The 19,641-nt window shown below is 35.5% G+C and overlaps 1 protein-coding gene across 2 annotated transcripts; it reads right to left on the bottom strand.

Moving 5' to 3' along the window:
• Positions 1-393: 393 nt before the first annotated feature.
• LOC308688379 (uncharacterized protein) lies at positions 394-19,068 on the bottom strand. Of its 2 annotated transcripts, XM_081361392.1 has the most exons (9): positions 18,705-18,993; positions 18,275-18,490; positions 17,980-18,099; positions 17,628-17,666; positions 17,407-17,486; positions 17,159-17,252; positions 16,993-17,082; positions 13,266-13,460; positions 394-1,549 (listed from the first exon to the last, which is right to left on the bottom strand). In XM_081361392.1, the coding sequence occupies exons 1-9, from the start codon at positions 18,733-18,735 to the stop codon at positions 1,542-1,544; spliced, it is 873 nt and encodes a 290-aa protein (XP_081217518.1). In that variant the 5' UTR covers positions 18,736-18,993; the 3' UTR covers positions 394-1,541. The 2 variants fall into 2 exon arrangements, with proteins under 2 accessions (XP_081217518.1, XP_081217519.1); XM_081361393.1 differs by lacking the exon at positions 16,993-17,082 and having other exon boundaries at positions 18,705-19,068.
• Positions 19,069-19,641: the final 573 nt, after the last annotated feature.

Below are 19,641 nucleotides of genomic sequence, written 5' to 3' on the forward strand. Positions count from 1 at the left end.
GCACCATGTCACAAAGCTCGAATCATTTCAAATTGGTTTCTTGAACATGACAATGAGTTCACTGTACTAAAATGGCCCTAAAATGAATAATGGATGCAAATACTGTTAAGGTCTCTCTTAAGATTTGTATTATTATCAACAAGGCAGTATAGATGCCCTCACTATACTGTACATCACCTACTACTTCCTCACATTCCTCTTTCTTTTGTTTTTATAAACATGTCAGTTCAGAGACTTCTGATGTTCAGGTGTTTTTGAGGTGACAACTAATTCCTGTCTTTTAGCACACATGGTTTGAGGTGTTTTAGTGTGCACCTGGAAGTTTGCAATCGATGCAATAAAACAAATTTGCTATTATTAAAAAGGAGGTAGTTATTAAAATGAACTACTTTAAATCAAAAATAATAGTTTTATTGTGAGCTCCTTGCGTAAACATCTATTTTGGCATCTGCTTGTTTACTTAGAGCAATTTCTAACACAGTTCTGATACAATAATCTTTCTTTATTACAGATAGAACATACACCTGACAAATTCCATTTAAGGTTCAGTCTTACACAAATATTACACAATGTTTCATCTAACAGCTCAGCTAACTAGCAGTAATAGTAGTTATTGTTGAACTGTTGCTGCAATAATGAGCAGAGTAAAATGGGCAGCCAGAACATGATATTTAATATCATAAGCCAGAATTTGATACATAAGAAATAGCCTTAAACATAAAATGTAAAAACTGAGACTCTTACTCTAGAAAAAGATTTATGGAAACTAAAAGTAATGATAAATGACAATTGTAATTAAGGTAAACATTGTATTGTATTATTTGACATTATGGTATTAGAAGGGAGAAGCAATTGATTATAAACCCACGTTGCACCCGACAAGATTGTCCTTAAGACTGCCTAGTTTACAGAAGTTTAAGAAAACACAGTTTAATAAAATTTTAAAACTAGCCTATAACCCAAAACATAATAATCATGAGATTTTAAAAAAGGTACAGTGATTAAAGTTGTTTTAGCATATATATGAATATATAGTTTTATAGATTACAATTACAGGCATCAATAACATACATACAACAAAGAAACAGTGAGCATTATTGCACTCTAATGCAGACTTTTGTTGTATACATTTTTTCATTTACATAAACTACCTTCATAATTACAATGCAAAGCTGGTTGAAATTCGGCGAGCTTAGATTAGATTACATTTTCATAAATTAGATTTAAAATGGTTACAATATTAAAAGCAAACATAATAGATGATATTATGGTACTTAGATAAAGGCAATACATTGTAAGAAAATAATATGTAAAAAAAAAAAAAAAAGGTACTAGTTGTTTTCTGCCAGGACATTAAGTTTACTGGTATTTCCATTAACCTTAAAACACAATGCAATGCATACAAAAAAAAAAAATCAATGTATCAACTAACAGAGTCTGAAATGAAAATGATGACACATAATTTACAAATGGATATTCTTTTTTTTCTCCATGTTGCAATGCAGTTTTTATTTACTGGTTCAAAAATCCATCAGGCAGGTTCAGATATCTGTAAAACAGAGTTGATATTGTTTTTAAAGACATTAATTTATTCACATTTTTTCAATTTGTAGATGTAAATAATTCATTGTTTTTGACCAAAACAATGAGATAATTATCCTACTGATAAAAGAAAATGGTTCCAAAATGATCAAAGCCACTTTGCTATTTTTCCCATGAGTTGTAAAGCCAGCTCATAACCTCCTACAGTATGTATTTAGCCTTTGACATGACGCTTTACCTCACATAAAACCTCTGTTTGATGGTAGACATGCACCTAAAATTTATTGATTTTATTTGCAAAAAAAAAAGCCTGGTTATATTAAGGTTATATGCCATGGTTTGTCAGTATGGTATAAATGCAGAGTTTAAATATTTTAGAATTTTTCACAAATTTTTGGAGCCATTTATGGACATGCTCACATTCATTGAAAATTCATAAGCTTCATGACTTCTTTAACCTGTAGGCTTGTTCACAAAATGGCGTGCAATGACATCTGTATTGAAAATTACGAATAAGAACTCAATTATCAGTAGAAAGGGTGGTATCCAATTTAACGATACTTTTTTTTACAGGCTTACACAAACGCACAAGTGGACCATACACATTCAAATAGACTCATTAGGCTGAGCTGACATACGAAAACTGAGCCTGAGATAACAATCTCCCAACCCCCAGCTGGTTCCAGCAAGTAGCTGGAAGACTGGACATTCCTTTAAGGATCTATCAAGACAAAACCAGGGGACTAATCTAAGAGTTCCAATCTTTTAAACTGAAGTGGAACCTCTAATTATATCAGAGCTGTTAGGGCAGGTTTGTAGAGCCATCCCAGTGCCATTTCCACCCTAGATTTAAACCTAAGATACCCAACTAAACTTTAAATGTAACAGGTAGAGTGTAAAGCAGTTTAATTTCTTAAAATTCATGTATTGGGATATGTCTGTATAATTTTAACGTCACTACGGCAAATTATCTTTGGTTTTTACTTTTAGAATTCTTTTAAAAGATTGTTGTTCCAAAAGTAAATAGTTTCACATTTTACACAACAGATTCATCATTCAGTTTTATCTGCAAAAAAAAATCTCTTCTGAAAGGCCAACACGATCAACCGATAGTGAGCATCAATCAAAAGATTTTTCTCCAGTTGCAAATTAATGTTGTAAATTAGAACTTTATTTTTCGTAATTGCCACTTTATCACACAATGTGACTTTCTATAGAATGTGATTTTATATTTCACAATTTCAACTTTGTCTCTTGTATTTGACACTTTGTTTCTCATTTGCAACATTATTGTAATTGTGACTTTGTACCTGGCAATATACTATTTCTAATTTTAACAATTCACAATGACCTTTTTTTCCTTTTTACCTTGGGTCGGAAATGGCTTACATACTATTTTCAAACGATAATGACAGCTGAGCAAATAAATAATTGAGGATGCTTTTGCAGATGACTGAATAAGAGGATATTTAAATAAATGACAATAAGGGTTCATGGCATAAGAACATGGCACAATACATGCATCATTCCAAAGATGCCTTGTGAACTCTTTTCTTCTTCTAGGAGTTAAAAGAGTCTCAATGGAGTCTGTCAATCCCACTCAGAGGAATGTGTATATGATGCCCAGGGCAGATACGGGCAGGTGAAGGAATCTATCTTTCAGCAGTGGCCTGATCACAGCCTGGCCTGTGAAGCCGCTGCTCTAGGACACTCACTGGGAATAGAAAACTGGAAGAGGGAGAATGTGCTATTGGATGCCCTTCCTTTGAATTCTGTCTTTTCAGAGCCCCATCAGTCAAACATGTGCTTGAAACAGTGTGTGAGAATGGTCAGCTGTACTTATTTAAAAATAGCACAGGATATTACAGATTATAAGAGTTGCTTTGTAGAGTTGTTTTTTATTGTATGTATGTCACAAACCAAAATTGTTTTAAAAGTAAATAATATTTAGATTCAAACTATTCCAACTAAAATGTTCTTTTTTGGGGTGAACTATTACTTTAATTAATCAGGCTCCACAATTAACTCTCATTAATATCTGCTAACACTTTATTTAGATTTTCCCCCAACAGACATTCTACTGACTATAAGTAACTTTGTAATATATTAAATATGTATGTGTCTGCAACAACATGAATTTGTACCTTGTAGAGTTTTTGTTTCTTTGTAGGGTTTTGAATTGTGGACCATTGCTATCTATAGGCTTGTTCAGTAAAACTACTGGAACGTCAGAAGGTTTGATTATAGCAAATGACAATGAGCACATTGACAGGCTGCTCTTTAATTAGATTTGCTTGACCTTTGTCCTTTCGTTAAGTTCTCACCAAGAAGACAGACCACAGATTGAGCAAATGAAGAGAAGTTGTGTCACAATATTTAACATAAGCACATTTTTATTTTTATTTTGTTCTTGATTAGTTTAACTGTTAAAGTAATAAAGTAGAAGTAGACATCAGGCTGCCTTTTAAGCCTTTCAGTCTAGTAAAGTAAGAGATTTTAGCGCTATAACATAATCTCCTAAACAGCTGTCAAAATCAAACAAAAATAATATACAGGGTGGGCCATTTATATGGATACACCGTAATAACATGGGAATGGTTGGTGATATTAAAGTCCTGTTTGTGGCACATTAGTGTATGTCATGGTCACCACCCATCTTGAGGAGTTTGCCCCCTCACATACTAATGTGCCACAAACAGGACTTTAATATCACCAACCATTCCCATGTTATTACGGTGTATCCATATAAATGGCCCACCCTGTATTTCATTTTATGGGCCCTATCTTGCACCCAGCGCAATTGACTTTGTACACCGACGCATGTATCATTCCTATTTTGAACCCGCGCAAAGCGTGCTTTTCCCTCCACAGAAGCACGTCGCTAAACTAGGGAATGAACTTGCGCTCCCTGGGCGGTTCAGCGCAAAAAAGGAGGCGTGTTCCGGCGCAAACGTTCCTTCTTGCTATTTTGCAGGTTTAGAAAACAATTGCGCCACTAACCAGGAAAAAATAGTTTAAAGTCAGTGGCGCGTTGCGCATGTTATTCATATGCTATTTTAAGGGCGCATGCTTGGAAATAATCAATGTAGCGTGTGCACAACGCACATACACTTTGATTCTCTCATCTACACAGAAGCAGCAGTTTTCATTTTTGCAAATCATACATTATTACGATAGATAGATAGATAGATAGATAGATAGATAGATAGATAGATAGATAGATAGATAGATAGATAGATAGATAGATAGATAGATAGATAGATAGATAGATAGATAGATAGACAATTTATTATAAAAGCATACATCTAGCTTAGCCTACACATACGCCTTTTTAACCGAAGTTAATTTGGGTGGGTTTCTCCATCCCCAACGTCCCTGACGAGAGAGTTGCTCTCCTTGGCTGTGAACCGCTCCTGGTGCGCGCCTGGCAAATCCGCTGTTATAATAGGAATCCGCTTTAGAACAAGCGCGTCTGCTCTTAAAGGGAATGTGAGATGACGCTCTGATTGGTTTATTTCACGTTACGCCCAAACCACACCTAAGAATAATGAAGCTGCTTCAGACCAACCCATTTTAGATTTGCGCCTGGCGCAAGAGTCATTTATCCCGCCGGGAAAATAGCAACAGCGCCATACATATATATATATATATATATATATATATATATATATATATATATATATATATATATTATATATATTGGATATATCTGCATATAAAGGACATTGTCACAATCATGGCTATGGAAGCTCTAGAGCAGGGGTGTTCATTCTTGCTCCTGGAGGATCTCTATCCTGCAGAATTTAGCTCCAACCCCAGTTACACACACCTGAACCATCTAATTATGGTCTTATAATGCATACTAACCAAAGCCACTGGAAGGCAAGCCTGCAACCTTTAGCCAAACGAGCGTAACGTCTAACGCTAACGCTGCGGCTTTGGCGGTATGCGGGGAAGGAGACCAGAGGCTGTTTTTTTTGTGTGGATATCAATGGAGGAGAGGCTTGGCTACGCTGAATAAACAGCTTTTGTGAGGAAATAGCTTATTTAATGAATCGACAAACTGTTCGCTAAACTTCAACATGCCTTACACTAAATAATACTTTTGTTGGGACCTTTATGTAGATTTTACCTTGATAAAAATCTCTTTCATTTACGGTATTACCACCACCAGCAAATGTAGTAGTATTTAATAATAGGTGTTTTGTCACATTGAGTGATATTGTATATTGTCCCTAGAAAATAAAAAATATCAATGTTTTATTTTATTGGCTTTCAGTTTTTACCTATTATAATAAGACTTGAATGACTAACTGTCATGCACTATGATGCTGATATAATGCATTTAAATGATTAAAGAGAAAACTAATGATTTAATTATAAATGTTGTTTAATGGAAAATAAATACAATAATGTCTTCTCTAAGGCTTCTAGGTTTCAACAAACAAATTAGACTTGAATTGTAATGATTTATTACTGCAGTGTATGCCTAATAATGATATACAATAATAACACTGAGCATTTTAGGAATACTGAGATTCAACATATGGAACTCAAATGCAGTGAAATGTTCCCTTCTGGGCACTTCTGTTTGTCTAGACAAACGTGACCAGACATCAGTGGTGGTCAAACTTGTGTCGGTTGTTCAGAACAGCTGGTTGGTGTTTAATTGCTTGTGTTAAAGAATTTCATCCTTGTTTGTGTTAGAAAAGATATTTTTTTTCTACCTTGTAAACCTTAACCAACAGTGTCTTCACCGATGTGAACCCACAATAAGAGAGTCTATACTTCCCAGAAAGGAAATTGACTTTGCTGAATACACACTAGAAATACCAAAAACAAATAGCTGTATAAGTTGGTTGCCTGCTAGTTTCAGGTTGTTCGTTTTCACAGAACTAGCTGTATATCAACAAAACTACTACTATATAAATCAATCAAATAAATTCCAAGAATGAAAGAAAACCCATAAAGTAATTGGAAAAAGTTCCAAGAAACTCACAGGAAGTTTGAGATATACATGTATGTTTGCCATGAACTAATTATCACCCCACTTAAATTACTTCACTGCTTGTAAAGTCACCCAAGCATATTTATCCTCACTGAAATTGGCCATCATTAAATGTATGATGAGTAGCACAGGATGGATAAAAAAAGCTCAAGTGAAAGGACAGCTGGAGAAGGACAAAATATAGATGAACTTTTGAGTCTGACAGTCACTGTATGACAACAATGCAGAAAGCATCCTGTAACTGAAAACATTCTGCTTTTTTTAAGTTTACAATTTTTGTTAGCCTTTGACACTGCCAATAAATAGATTATTAAAGGGATAGTTCACCCAAAAATGAAAATACTTTCAACATTTTCTCACCCTCAAGTTGTTCGAAACCTGTATGGGTTTATTTATTCTGCTAAACACAAAAGAAGATATTTTGAAGAATGTCAGTAACAAAACAATTGACGGGATCCCATTGACTTCCATAGTATAGTATTTTAGCATTTTTTTAGTACTTCCATAGTGTATATATATATATATATATGTATATATATATATATATATATATATATATATATATATATTTTTTTTTTCATACTACGGGGCCCATCAGCTGTTTGGTTACCGACATTCTTCAAAATATCTTCTTTTGTGTTCAGCAGAAGAAATTCATACAGGTTTGAACAAAATTGAGGGTGAGTAAATAATGACAGAATTTTCCTTTTTGGGTGAACTGTCCCTTTAAGTGAAAAAGAATGACAGGAATTATTGTTATACTTGATCAAAAAAATGAAAGGTTGCATGGTCTTTGAACTGGTAGACGAGAATGAGCTTCAAGTTTTCTGCCTCCCAACTGTGGCAGAATAGAAGTCATTGGCTTGACTCGGGGGCCTATTGCATTTCTTTTATCCCGTTCTACAAAAATAGCTGCAATCAAGGAAGGTGTGAAGATTTACAGGAAGATCAACAGGGACATTGATGCATGTTCCCCATATGAATAAAATGTAGGGTTGTTGGGTTAGTGTGGTGGGATATACCTACATGGGTGTGGTCTCAACATAAAAAAATCCTTTCATGACTTCTCACGGAGGGAGAATTGGAGAAGCTTTAGAAATATGAGAGGGGATGAACACACACTCCCAACAATCTAAACCCAAATTCTCCAAATCTTCTCAAGTCTAATTGCTTAATGGTCTTGAATGTTCAACCTTTTAATGGTTATTTCACCTGTCATTGTCATCAGTGTATACAGAAAAAAGGTTTTGCACACCTTTAAAATAATAATTCACCCAAAAATGAAAATGCTGTAATAATTCAAGTTTTATTTCTTCTGAAGAACAAGTGATGATCTTTGAAAAATAACATCAAACCTGAAACCTCATTGGTTCTTGCGTTTCATATGACTTGACATCATGACGTAAGCACCAGTTGGGTTTGATGTTGTTGATGGCGGGTCACCATATTTGATTTGGGCTTTGTATATATGGTTTGATCAATGATTTGATTTGAGAGTGAATGATCACTTAAATTTAGCACTATTCATCAAACAAAGAGAAGATGTGGATTAAACCACTGAAGCCGTTTGGATTACTTTCCTTTCTGGAGCTTGAAACTGACCCCATTGACTTTCATTGTATCAAAAAAACAAAAGCAGAACATTTGTTCAAATATCTTCTTTGCTGTTCATTGTGTGTGTGTGTGTGTGTGTGTGTGTGTGTGTGTGTGTGTGTGTGTGTGTGTGTGTGTGTGTGTGTGTGTGTGTGTGTGTGTGTGTGTGTGTGTGTGTGTGTGTGTGTGTGTGTGTGTGTGTGTGTGTGTGTGTGTGTGTGTGTGTGAAAAAAACAAGAAAGAAAGAAAATTGAGATGACACAAGGGTGAGTAAATGATTACAGATTTTTCATTTTTAGGTGCTTGACTTTTCTTGACTTGGTCTAAAGTGCAAAGCGGAAGTCTATATTAACACTCTGGAGTTGCTACATTCATGTCCACTTTGCAACATTGCCTTTTATGACTGTCCAAATTATTTTCACTTGCCTACAATACAGTCATCAGTGTTTGTGTACATACAAACACTGACATCCCAATGAGCCAAATGTGTGGTTAATCTAAACCATAACATATCAAATGTAACCATGGAAATAGCAAATAACTGGCGCTAAACACCAACAAAAGAAAACCAAACGTCACTAATGACCTTTAAATGCTTCTCAGCACAATTTCCTCACAAACACTTTCAGATATGGTGAAACAACATTTTTCCGTTCATGTTGCAATTACTGAGTAAAAGATTACAAGAAAGATTGCAGGGTTCAACTCAAACCAGAAGGCACCACCTGGTACAGCTCTGAGTTTCTCTCACTCCCACTCATCCCAAGTTACACCTGGCCAGGTGATGTGATAACCACATCAAAATGCTGGCGGTCAATAACTGCATGCGTACATACGCAAACACACATTAGTTCTACACCAAAGCACAGTGTCTAATACTGTTCAGGCCCAGACGAGTGTTAGATTGTTACTGTAAATCTAGCATTGACTTGGTTTCTTTGTCATTAGACAGTATTTTACAGACCACTCCTAAAACCTTTTTTTGAGTTTTCAGATCTTTTTCTGTATGTTTTTAATCCAGATTCCATCAATGTCATGGACTGTTACTAAACATCTGCTGTCAATCTGTAGCAATTTAAATTGAAAGTAGTGCATAACGTGCTGTTAGAGCATACAAAGCACTGTCAGCCACCAAGTTTTTATTTATCTCTGTTGAGTAGACAAAGAACTACTATAAAGTGAAAAAAAAAAATGCACAGGTACAGCTGAAGCATTTACAAGAGCTCTATCAGCTCCCAAAACGTGGAAACAGAGCCTCCAACAATGACCAGAGAGCATATAAAAGCATACCCTCTTACTGGAAAATAATACCCTATATAGTCCTTGGGGCTCTGGCTAATTATACTGCTTTATGAGCAGTCATGGTCATTAGCTGTTATCTATGGGGGTGGGAGAACATGACCTCTTTCAAGTTCATGTCTCCAACCTTCCCATCAGTTCCAAACCAGCTGGAAGGAACGAGAGGTTTTCTCTTTGTTTCCTCCCTTTGATTCTTTTGCTGTTTTTTGAATGAGTGGACTTTTCCTTATTTTCTGCTAATTATAGTTCATCCGTGTGTAGCCTATTTATGTTCCAATATGTCCTGTGTGTGTATGTGTGTACACTGTACACTACCGTTTTTTGAAAGAAATTAATACATTTATTCAGCAAGGATGCATTAAGTTGATCATAACTGACAGTAAAGACAGTTATGTTACAAAAGTTTTCTATTTAAATGCTGTTCTTTTGAACTTTCTATTCATCAAAGAATCCTGAAAAAAATATAATAAATATTATTTTAATATTACTGTTCTTTTTCAAGGGAACTCACGCTGCGTCGATTGACGCTGTGGGAACACTCTGCATGATAGCGTTGTGATGCGCGTGTGAAATCATCCAATGGTGTGACGAGCGGGTGACGGGTGACGTCACGAACCAGGAAACTATAAATCATGCCCAAACAGTGCAATGCTAGCTTCTGTGTCTTCAGTAAGTGCTGAATGAATGTGAAATTGTGTGTCTTAATTGGTGTTGTCTGTCTACCATCTATATGTATATATATATATATACTGTACATAGGTGGTAGGCAGACAACACACACACATATATATCTTTAGAGTCAGAAAGTCATATGTGTGTGTGTTCATCCTGCCCACGCTACATCACGGGTGGGGATACACACAATCTTTGTGTTGTTTGTTTGGGAACGGAGCATGCACAAGTCAGCGCTCAAGGGCACTGGCTGTGTACATTGTGAACATCTTCCACTACGGACGCTCTGCTCCCGCCTGGCGCTCTTTGCGGCGGGTGCTCAGGCTTGCGTTCCCCAGGGTGTGGGTCCCGCTGCTGCCGAGGCAATCTAAATCATGGGGATCTAGATCCAGTGCCTTTTCTCAGTGTTTGGAAGCACGCTTTGCGGTTCCTTCCGCACTGGGTGAGGCACCAGTGCTTCAAGTATCTATTTCTGAGTAGTTGGAAATTGAAAGCATCGAGGCAAGAGAGGTTGAGGACTTGCCACCTCACTCTCCAGCCAATGCGGAGCTGGTGGAGGTTGTGACTCGTGCTGTTACCAGATTAAATATCGACTGGCCAGTTTAGTTGAGAAGTAGGACGTCTGAGAGTGCAGTGGTCGTCAACTGGACCCAGTTAACTGCCCTTTTGGTACAGTGCTGGAGTTCCTGCAAGTGATTCACTGCAGGGTTATCCCAGTCAACTTTCATGGTCTATGTGGCAGCCATAGGTGCCTACCAAATTCATTTGGGTGGTATGTCTGTATGTCTTTAAGAGAGACCCTTAAGAGAGAAAACTTACCAACCCCAAATGTTTGAACAGCAGTGTACATTAAAATATAATATACATAGTATAATATAATATTACATTTTTATAAAAAAAAATTAAGTTATTAAATTAATAATTTATGTTATAGATTTAATAATTATATGAAAATTCTTCTATACTATTTAAACCAATCTGTATTAAAAGCTGTAATAATAGCCTATACAGTTGGGTCCAAAATATCACTAGAAAATGCTCCTATTTTTATTTATTTTTTCATTACATTTTAAATGATAATAACGTTTAATATGCAGTAACGAAATTTAAAAATAGCAGCATTTTCACTATTGGTCTCAGACTTTTGAAAATTGAAGCTGAAATTTTTCAGAGTGTCTTAGTATTTAGTGTTTCTGAAAGGACACTGTAAAATGTGGAATGACTGCAGTAATAAAACCATCAGCATTCTATTGTCCATACCATCTTGTACTGAGTGTCTCTCATCAGCTGTTAACAGAGAAACAAATTTTCCCGGGAAGCTGCAAACAGAAATAATGCTGCTGGGGCACAGGTGTGCAAAACTCCCTGACAGGGGGAATTAAAACTGGTTTCTCTCACAAGTGTCTGATGGCATGAGACCTGGAGTGGCGTCTGTGATTGAGCTCAGTGGATATGATGTAATGAGAGATGGAATGCTCTATACTGCATTTATGTGGGAATAAAAAAAGCATCTTGATTGGAATGACCAATATAAATCATGATATGAATAGGTGATTTATGCCCTATAAGTGCTTTTTAGTAAGAATAATCATCTCTATATTCTGTTGTTTTCTTCTTCTTTTTTTTCAGGAACTTGCTTTAAAAATCCAGTGTTTTAATATACTAGAAGTATTTATTTTACATCTCCAGTGGAGCACAGCACTGTATGTATCTGTGTGGTCTACTGGAAAACATTTATCTTTGTAAAATGTTGTGAATGTGCTGATTTATTTTAAAGTAGAACATTTAAGAGAGATGTCAGTGAATGTATGCACTTTGCCATTGACTGAAACAAAAAGAGGGAGTGGTAATAGAGAGAGATAGTATTAGAATATCCAAACAATTCAATAATCTCAATAATAATCACTACTGTGTTGTATAGTATATTTGTTTCTCTGTTAAATGGATTGTTCACCCAAAAATGAAAATTCCGTCATTAATTACTCACCTTCATGTCGTTCCAAACCCGTAAGACTTTCTGTCCTTCCATTGACAGCTATGCAACTGACACTTCAAAAAGTTCATAAAGAAATCGTAAAACTAATCCATATAAATTGTGCGGTTTAGTCCAAATTTTCTGAAGAGACACAATTGCTTTATATGATGAGCATTGATTGTAGGCTTTTTTTCACATATAAACATTCATTAACTCAAACATCAGTTGTGGTAAACAGAAGCTCAAGCATGTTGACTTGCGAGAACCAATTAGGTTCATTCTTGTGTTACGCAGCACATTTGTGAACCTGGACTACAAAACCAGTCACATGGGTCATTTTTTTATTTTTTTATATATTGAGACATACTATGAAAGCTGAATAAATAAGCTTCCCATTGATGTACGGTTTGTTAGGAAAGTACATTATTTGGCCGAGATGCACCTATTTGAAGATCTGGAATCTGAGGGTGCAGAAAAATCTAAACATTGAGAAAATCGCCTTAAAGTTGTCCATTTATGTTGGCGATTGTGCTGCATTCACTCACAAAAATAAATGTTTTATATATTTACGGTAAGAAATTTACAAAATATCTTCATGGAACATGATCTTTACTTAATATCCTAATGATTTTTAGCATAAAAGAAAAATCGATAATTTTGACCCATACAATGTTTTGTTGGCTATTGCCACAAATATATCCGTGTGACTTGTGACTGGTTTTGTAATCCAGGGTTACATTTGAGCTTCTGCAATAGGTTTGTTATTGCGTGTCAAGCAGGTTCAGTTGAGCTTCTGTGTATGTTCGCTGAGGTTTAAATTAAAAAAAAAAAGAAGCCTAAATTCAGTCTGTTCATCATATAAAGTGATCGTATCTCTTCCGAAAATTTAGACTAAACCACTCATTGATATGGATTAGTTTTATGAACTTTTTGAAGTGTCTAAGTAGTAGTTGCGTAGCTGTCTATGGAGGGACAGAAAGCTCTCAGATTTCATCAAAAAGATCTTCATTTGTGCCGAAGACAAACGAAAGTCTTATGGGTTTGGAATGACATGATGGTGATCTAATTTTATAATTTTAATTTTTGGGTGAACTATCCCTTTAATATTATGGTCTCTCAGTCCACACAACATGGACAGTGTAACTGACATTAGAAAGTTCTCACATTTCCACTAACCTTTAGCTCTTGTATTGTTGCTGTTGTTTTCATTGAGAACATCATCTAAGGATTCCATTGAAGTCTTGGTGGAGACCGTAGGTTCTACATCAGATATATCCACTACAGTCATCTCCTCTGTTTTGTCCTTTGGGATCACTGTGGCCTGAGTGCTGGACAAATTCTGTTGGTTTTCTTGTTTAACATCAACCGATTCTGTAGGGAAAATGTATTTGAATTTGTTTTTGGCAATGATTCTTATAATGGTTCTCAATTATTTCTACAAGAATGATGTGTCACACAATCAAGTTTAAAGTACATAATTTTTACATAAAACAAAACACTTCTTTTTTCACTGGGTCACAAATTAAGGCCCCTATAAACTTCAAGCAAAATCAAATAACAAACTGGTGGGACGTCATTTCGAACAAAATCGGGTTATTTTCGGGAGTTCGAAACCGCTTTCCAAAGCTAACTTTCTGGTAAAGTACCTTCAAACCTTCAAACTACCATTTGTCTGTGGCGATTATGTACGTAATAGATAGGTAAGCTCTGATGCTCCACCTTTTTTGACGTGGAAATCAGTTTGTCAAGGTCAGATGCAAGTAAAATAATGAACATTAAAGAATTACAGATTACATAGAATTTCAAACATTCAAGTTGTATTTCTAAATGACAGCGAAACTGTCTTCTCTCGTCATTTTTGTTGTGTTTATATTATTATCGAGAGGAAAGCACACAGCGCATATTTACATATTCATCTAAACGCCGCTCTCAGCAGCATGGATGGCGTCAGGATGTTCGCTAACAGTATACTTCTGAAACAATATTTTGAACTTCATTTTACCCCTAAGCAAAGAACAAAAATGTTGTAAAGCTTCTCTGAGAGTATATCGGGACCTTTATTTCATAACTGTAAAAAAAAAGTCATAGTCACTTACAAGTGCCTGAAGATCAGTTCAGATAAAGAGCAAAATTAATATTCACAAAATGTCTGTTCACACCAACTAAATGAAAACCAAATTCACAGTATAATAGGGGCCTCTGATCATCAAACAAATTTACTCTGATACCTTTCAAGTGTGAAAAGAACTAAAACACTAAAACATATTTAAGTTGTACTATTGGATACTTGCTTCTCACTACTCTAAAAACACAACTGCACACAAAACACCTGGGTGTCTGGCCTTAGTGGTCTCAAACCTATTGTGTTCCTATCATTTTCAGTGCAGTAAATCTTGAAAATTAGCAGTGTGAGAAATGAGCAGGTGGTAGAAACAGAGCCTTATGACTGGAAAGTCAGCATTTACTAGATGAAGGGGCATCGTAAAACCATTATCAACTATGTCATTTCAATGCACACTTCTATTACATTTTCTATCCTTCTCTCATTGTTTCTCACTCTCTCCCACTGTGTGGTTGATCTAGATGTGGATGTGGTTTTAGTGAATAAAGCCGCTAAAGCCAGGAAATGGATTGAGACCCATTAGTTCCTAAAGTGGAGCCTGTGGAGCTCTAGTCAATGACAGGCAGTGGATTTTGGTTTAATTACAGGGAGCTTGAAGAGAAACTGAGACTATAGGAAGTATTGCTGTGCTGTTAAGCAATTCCAATTGCTTGCTGTAGGCAAACAACCCCACTATCCCCTTTTGTTAGTCGTGCTTGTTACTTTTACTTTGTCATTTTGTCTAACATTTTACAAGGTGTTCACAGCCTAATCCATAAACGCAAATGCAGGTGATATTGTAATTGGCCTCAAATGAATCAGTTTGAAAGGGATAGGGACTTTCACTGAATGGAGAAGAAACAAGGAGCCTGCGTTTGTTTTAAATTTACTAATATAAATTCTAATAGAGTTTAAAATTACACTTAAAATTACTAATAGAGTTTTTTTTTTTTTTTTTCATGAAATATCAAATAAATAAATGTTTTTTAATAAAATATATTTTCAAAAAGCATACCATGTTGGGTCACTTTGAACCCCTATACATTCTAGGAATAATCTTGTGTATCTCTGCTGCTGAAAAAATGACAATGCTGTTATTAGGGGAACTTCTAAGGTTCCTTAAACTGCTAGACTGCTAGTCAAATAATGTAATTTCCTGTTGCAAAAGTTGTTCGGGTGTAACGCAGCTGTCATTATTTCCAGTAAACTGGTCACCTTTACTCTTCAATTTTCAATAGATTGTTGGATAAAGAGCTCTCTCCGAAATATAAACACATGCACATTAACAAATTAAAACAAAACATTTTACCAAACAGAAATCTGTAAAAGGAATTCAATTTTAACCACCTGTATTACTTTTCATTACCTCTTTTGATTAACTGGATGAACATGACAGTAGATTAATAAAAAGCACTACGAGCCCACCCCACATCTCTAAGCAGTATTCCTTATATTCCTATGAGCAAACCCAGACAGCCAAAGTCATCTTTATTTCTGTTATGGGTCTTCCAGATGGTATGGATCAGACACAAAGACCAGTTGGTTGCCTCTGGTCAAAAGTGGTAATTTCCTAACTGCTATAGGCATTGAAACATGTCCAAGCAGGCCCACTTCAGATAATGGTTGATGGTAGAGACTAGAATATCATTCAAGATAAATAAGTTTTGTTCAGAGCTGGGGCTCTCACATCTCTTTGCTCTTTCAATTTTGTTTTGTTTATTGTATGTCAGAATTGTGCACAGAGATTCTTACAAAGAAGCTGAAGTTGAAGGTTCATGGATATTGCAAGGGTTTAGTCATTTTGACATTCATAGATTTTACATGAAGGGAGTACGTTTAAGAAGCTGGATCTATGGCCCTAAATTTGACAATGCCACTTTTTTTCCACCACTGTTTTGTCATTGGTGTAAAATCTTTCCTGAGAAGAGAGTACGGCAGATAGGCTACTCTTGTCTTAGAAGTCCATCCAGTGGAGCTCTCTGTTATTGCAACTAGTTGAACAAATTATTGTTCTTCTTCAGGTTTCTAGTCACCGGTTTTACTAAAGGAACTTCAGGGATTATGGACAAAACCATTTTTTGCTGTAGTTTAAAGCATATTAGGCGTGTATTTTGGAGTTTAGTACAGTAGTTCAGATAGTTTAGGAACTTTCAGTACAGTTGGGGTCGGTAAGAAGACACACGATCCTTCAGAAATCATTCTAATAATTTGGGGCTCAAAAAACATTTCTTCTTATTATCAATGTTGAAAACAGTAGTGCTGCTTAATATTTGTGTGGAAACCATGGAACCGTGGAAAATTGTATTCATCCTTACTGAATAAAAGTATTACTTTCTTAAATTTTTTAAATTACTGACCCCAAACTTTAGAATGATAGTATTTATATAATATAATTTGATTGATTAATTTAACAACAACGATTCACTTTTGCAGTGTACTTCGGTTCAGAAACATGGCAGCTTTCTCTCTCTCTCTCTCTCTCTCTCTCTCTCTCTCTCTCTCTCTCTCTCTCTCTCTCTCTCTCTCTCTCTCTCTCTCTCTCTCTCTCTCTCTCTCTCTCTCTCTCTCTCTCTCTCTCTCACTCACACACACACACACACACACACACACACACACACACACACACACACACACACACACACAGTTGTTTCAATACTGATTTCCTTGTTTTTCCTTGTAAATTCATAATGTAGGATACCACTACATACATTTGTGGTGAAATTGCATTTAGCTATAATGCATCTCTCAAGATGAAGTGATTACCAGACAGTATTTGACAGAAATCAGTTGCCTGTTTCATACCTTTCCCTCCCTCAAGCTTTTCTGCTTCCTTCACAGGGTCAGGGTTCTTTAATGGCTCAGTGGACTCGACAGGAGTAAATGTTTGCATATCTTTGGGAACAGTTATAGCACAAGGTCAGTGTAGTTAGAGAAATCCCTGTGATAGAGAGTTAGGAATATCTGGTACCTTTGACTGATGTGGTGTCAAACACTTCTACATCCACTGTGCTGAGTGGGATCTGAGCATCTTCTTGTTTGGGATGCAAGTCCACAGAGTACTTCTGCATTAGACAAACATGATTAGTATGCAGTTTGTATATCCAATGAAATAATTATAATATATCAAATGAACAAGTAACCATAAATTAATACTATTAAATGCTATTATTGGTTTCCTCCAATTAATAAAATAAAAATAAATTAAAGATCTCTTACCCTGGACTTCTTTTGAAGGCAACAATAAACTACTACCCCAGATATGCACACAACAACAATAATCAGGATAATTATGTAAACTGTAAAAAAAAAAAAAAAAAAAAAAACAGTAAGAATAATCAAGAACAACTATAATTTTTTTTACGGCAATTAAAAATAAACAAAACTGAAATGAAAAATGAATAAACAAACACTGACAATAAATTGAAAAAATCACTCACTTGCTCCATTGGTTTTGACAGGTTCTTTTGCTTGAGTTGCTGTAATAATAAAAATAAGGTGAATAGCTGAATGGCAAGTTTATGCTATAATTTTGGTGGTAAACAAAGGATTAATTAACCGTTATTCAGCAGACTTTTGTTCCTACAGTATATTGCTTGGTTTAGGTAGTTGATATAAATCTTTTTTTTTTTTTTTTTTTTTTTTACTAGTGATGACAGTTTTATATTGCTTAGCCACACGCTTCCTTCCTGTGTAAGAATGACTTAGACCCAGGTTACAGTTGGATATTAATCAAAATAAAACCTGTTATCATTGCTTGAATTTCACAGTATTTTCACAGTATTTTCTTACTGGTTGTTATGCTGGTTGTGCTTTTAATCTCTTTTGTGCTGGTTTGTGGAACATTCTCTCGAGGACTGTATGTGTTGTCATTGGTCTGTGGATCTTCTGAAGGATGAGGAGTAGGCAAATCTATTGGCCAAAAAGAAGGGAAAAAAGATACCCATATGTGACCTTATTTTAGTTAGAGGTTCTCATTTATGTATCAATGAAACAAGCAGCATTACAGGTGTCCTACCAACCATGTTGCTACATTAGGTGTGTAGACGCATGTGTAATATAAAATCAAGCAAAATGAAAAAGCTACCTGATGTGAAATTTGACATATCCACATCCGTAGTGCCTGACAGTATGTCGGTGGAGTTCGGAGGGAATGAAGTGGTTAAGTTGTTCGGAATGTCCACTGAGATTTCATTTAATACGGTGGTGTTGTCGATAGCAATTGAAACCGGAGCAGTGTTGGTTTCTGTGCTGGTTATCATGGTTGTGGCCTCATTTTCAACAGCAAGAACAAGTAAGGCACCTGCATTGTACCAGAGAAAGGTCAGGTCAGGTCAGGTCATGAGGAACAGAACTATTACATTTACACATTATGGAATCTATAAATTACAACTACATATGCAATAGTAGCTGAATGAACAATAGAAAGCATTTGCTACCCTTTACCCAACAAGAAATAGAAAATAGACTATAGTAAATTACACAAAATATAAAAAAATACACATCTTTAAACATACCAATGAGGAGATGAAGTGATGCGGAACACATTTTCAGAGAGGGTAGAATCTAGTGAAGTGAGTGTTCCTTCCTCAGGACAGCAAGTGATCAGTCTGAAACCGCATAACTTCCACTTCTATGACCAGCACAGGATGCAGCAAACAGTTGCCTAAAACAGGCAGATATAAGGAACTTGTGCACTTTTAGGAAGCCCCATTTGCTACATTTGCATTATTCATCTAATTAAAACATATAGGTATTATGTGCTTTGTAAGCTTTGATGTTATGATCTATTGTTTGCAGTAAAGCAAAAAAGGGAAATAGCTGTATAGGAACATGTGGTGCACTGGTTAAGCAAGTGCATCTGTAATTCCTCTCAGAAGTAATTTCATCATAGATATTTCTCTTTCTAAATGTAACAGTAGTCATTTGTATAATACAATTCTATGGGGTAACAGCACTTATGGTTCACTTCAATTCTTTTTATTTTGTTGGGAATATTTTGCAATAGAAATAACCAGTATTTTACTAAATGAATGAATGAATGAATAATAATAATAATAATATGTTTTATTTATATAGCGCCTTTCAAGAACCCAAGGACACTTTACATAATATTGACAGTTACAAATATACAATCAGGATATAACAACATGAACAGGCAGACAGACAGTGATCATATTACATACGAAAGAAAACCAAAGTAAGGCATGCATGGGTCTGAAATTTAAAGTATACGATCAGTTAACAGAGCGTAGTGTAAATAAATGAGTTTTGAGATTAGTTTTAGAGTCTGGAGGGAGGAGACAGCACGGAGATGTTGTGAGTTATTGTGCAAGACTGTCCCATGTCTTAAAAATGCATGCAGTATGGTATGTGTAAGCCTATTTTGTACAAAATGTGCAACTGTTTTATCACTTAATTAGAAGCACCACAATTTTAAATTTGTCTTCTGTT

This window comes from Scardinius erythrophthalmus (assembly GCF_964197995.2).
Source record: "Scardinius erythrophthalmus genome assembly, chromosome: 3".
Classification (NCBI taxonomy): Eukaryota; Metazoa; Chordata; class Actinopteri; order Cypriniformes; family Leuciscidae; genus Scardinius; species Scardinius erythrophthalmus.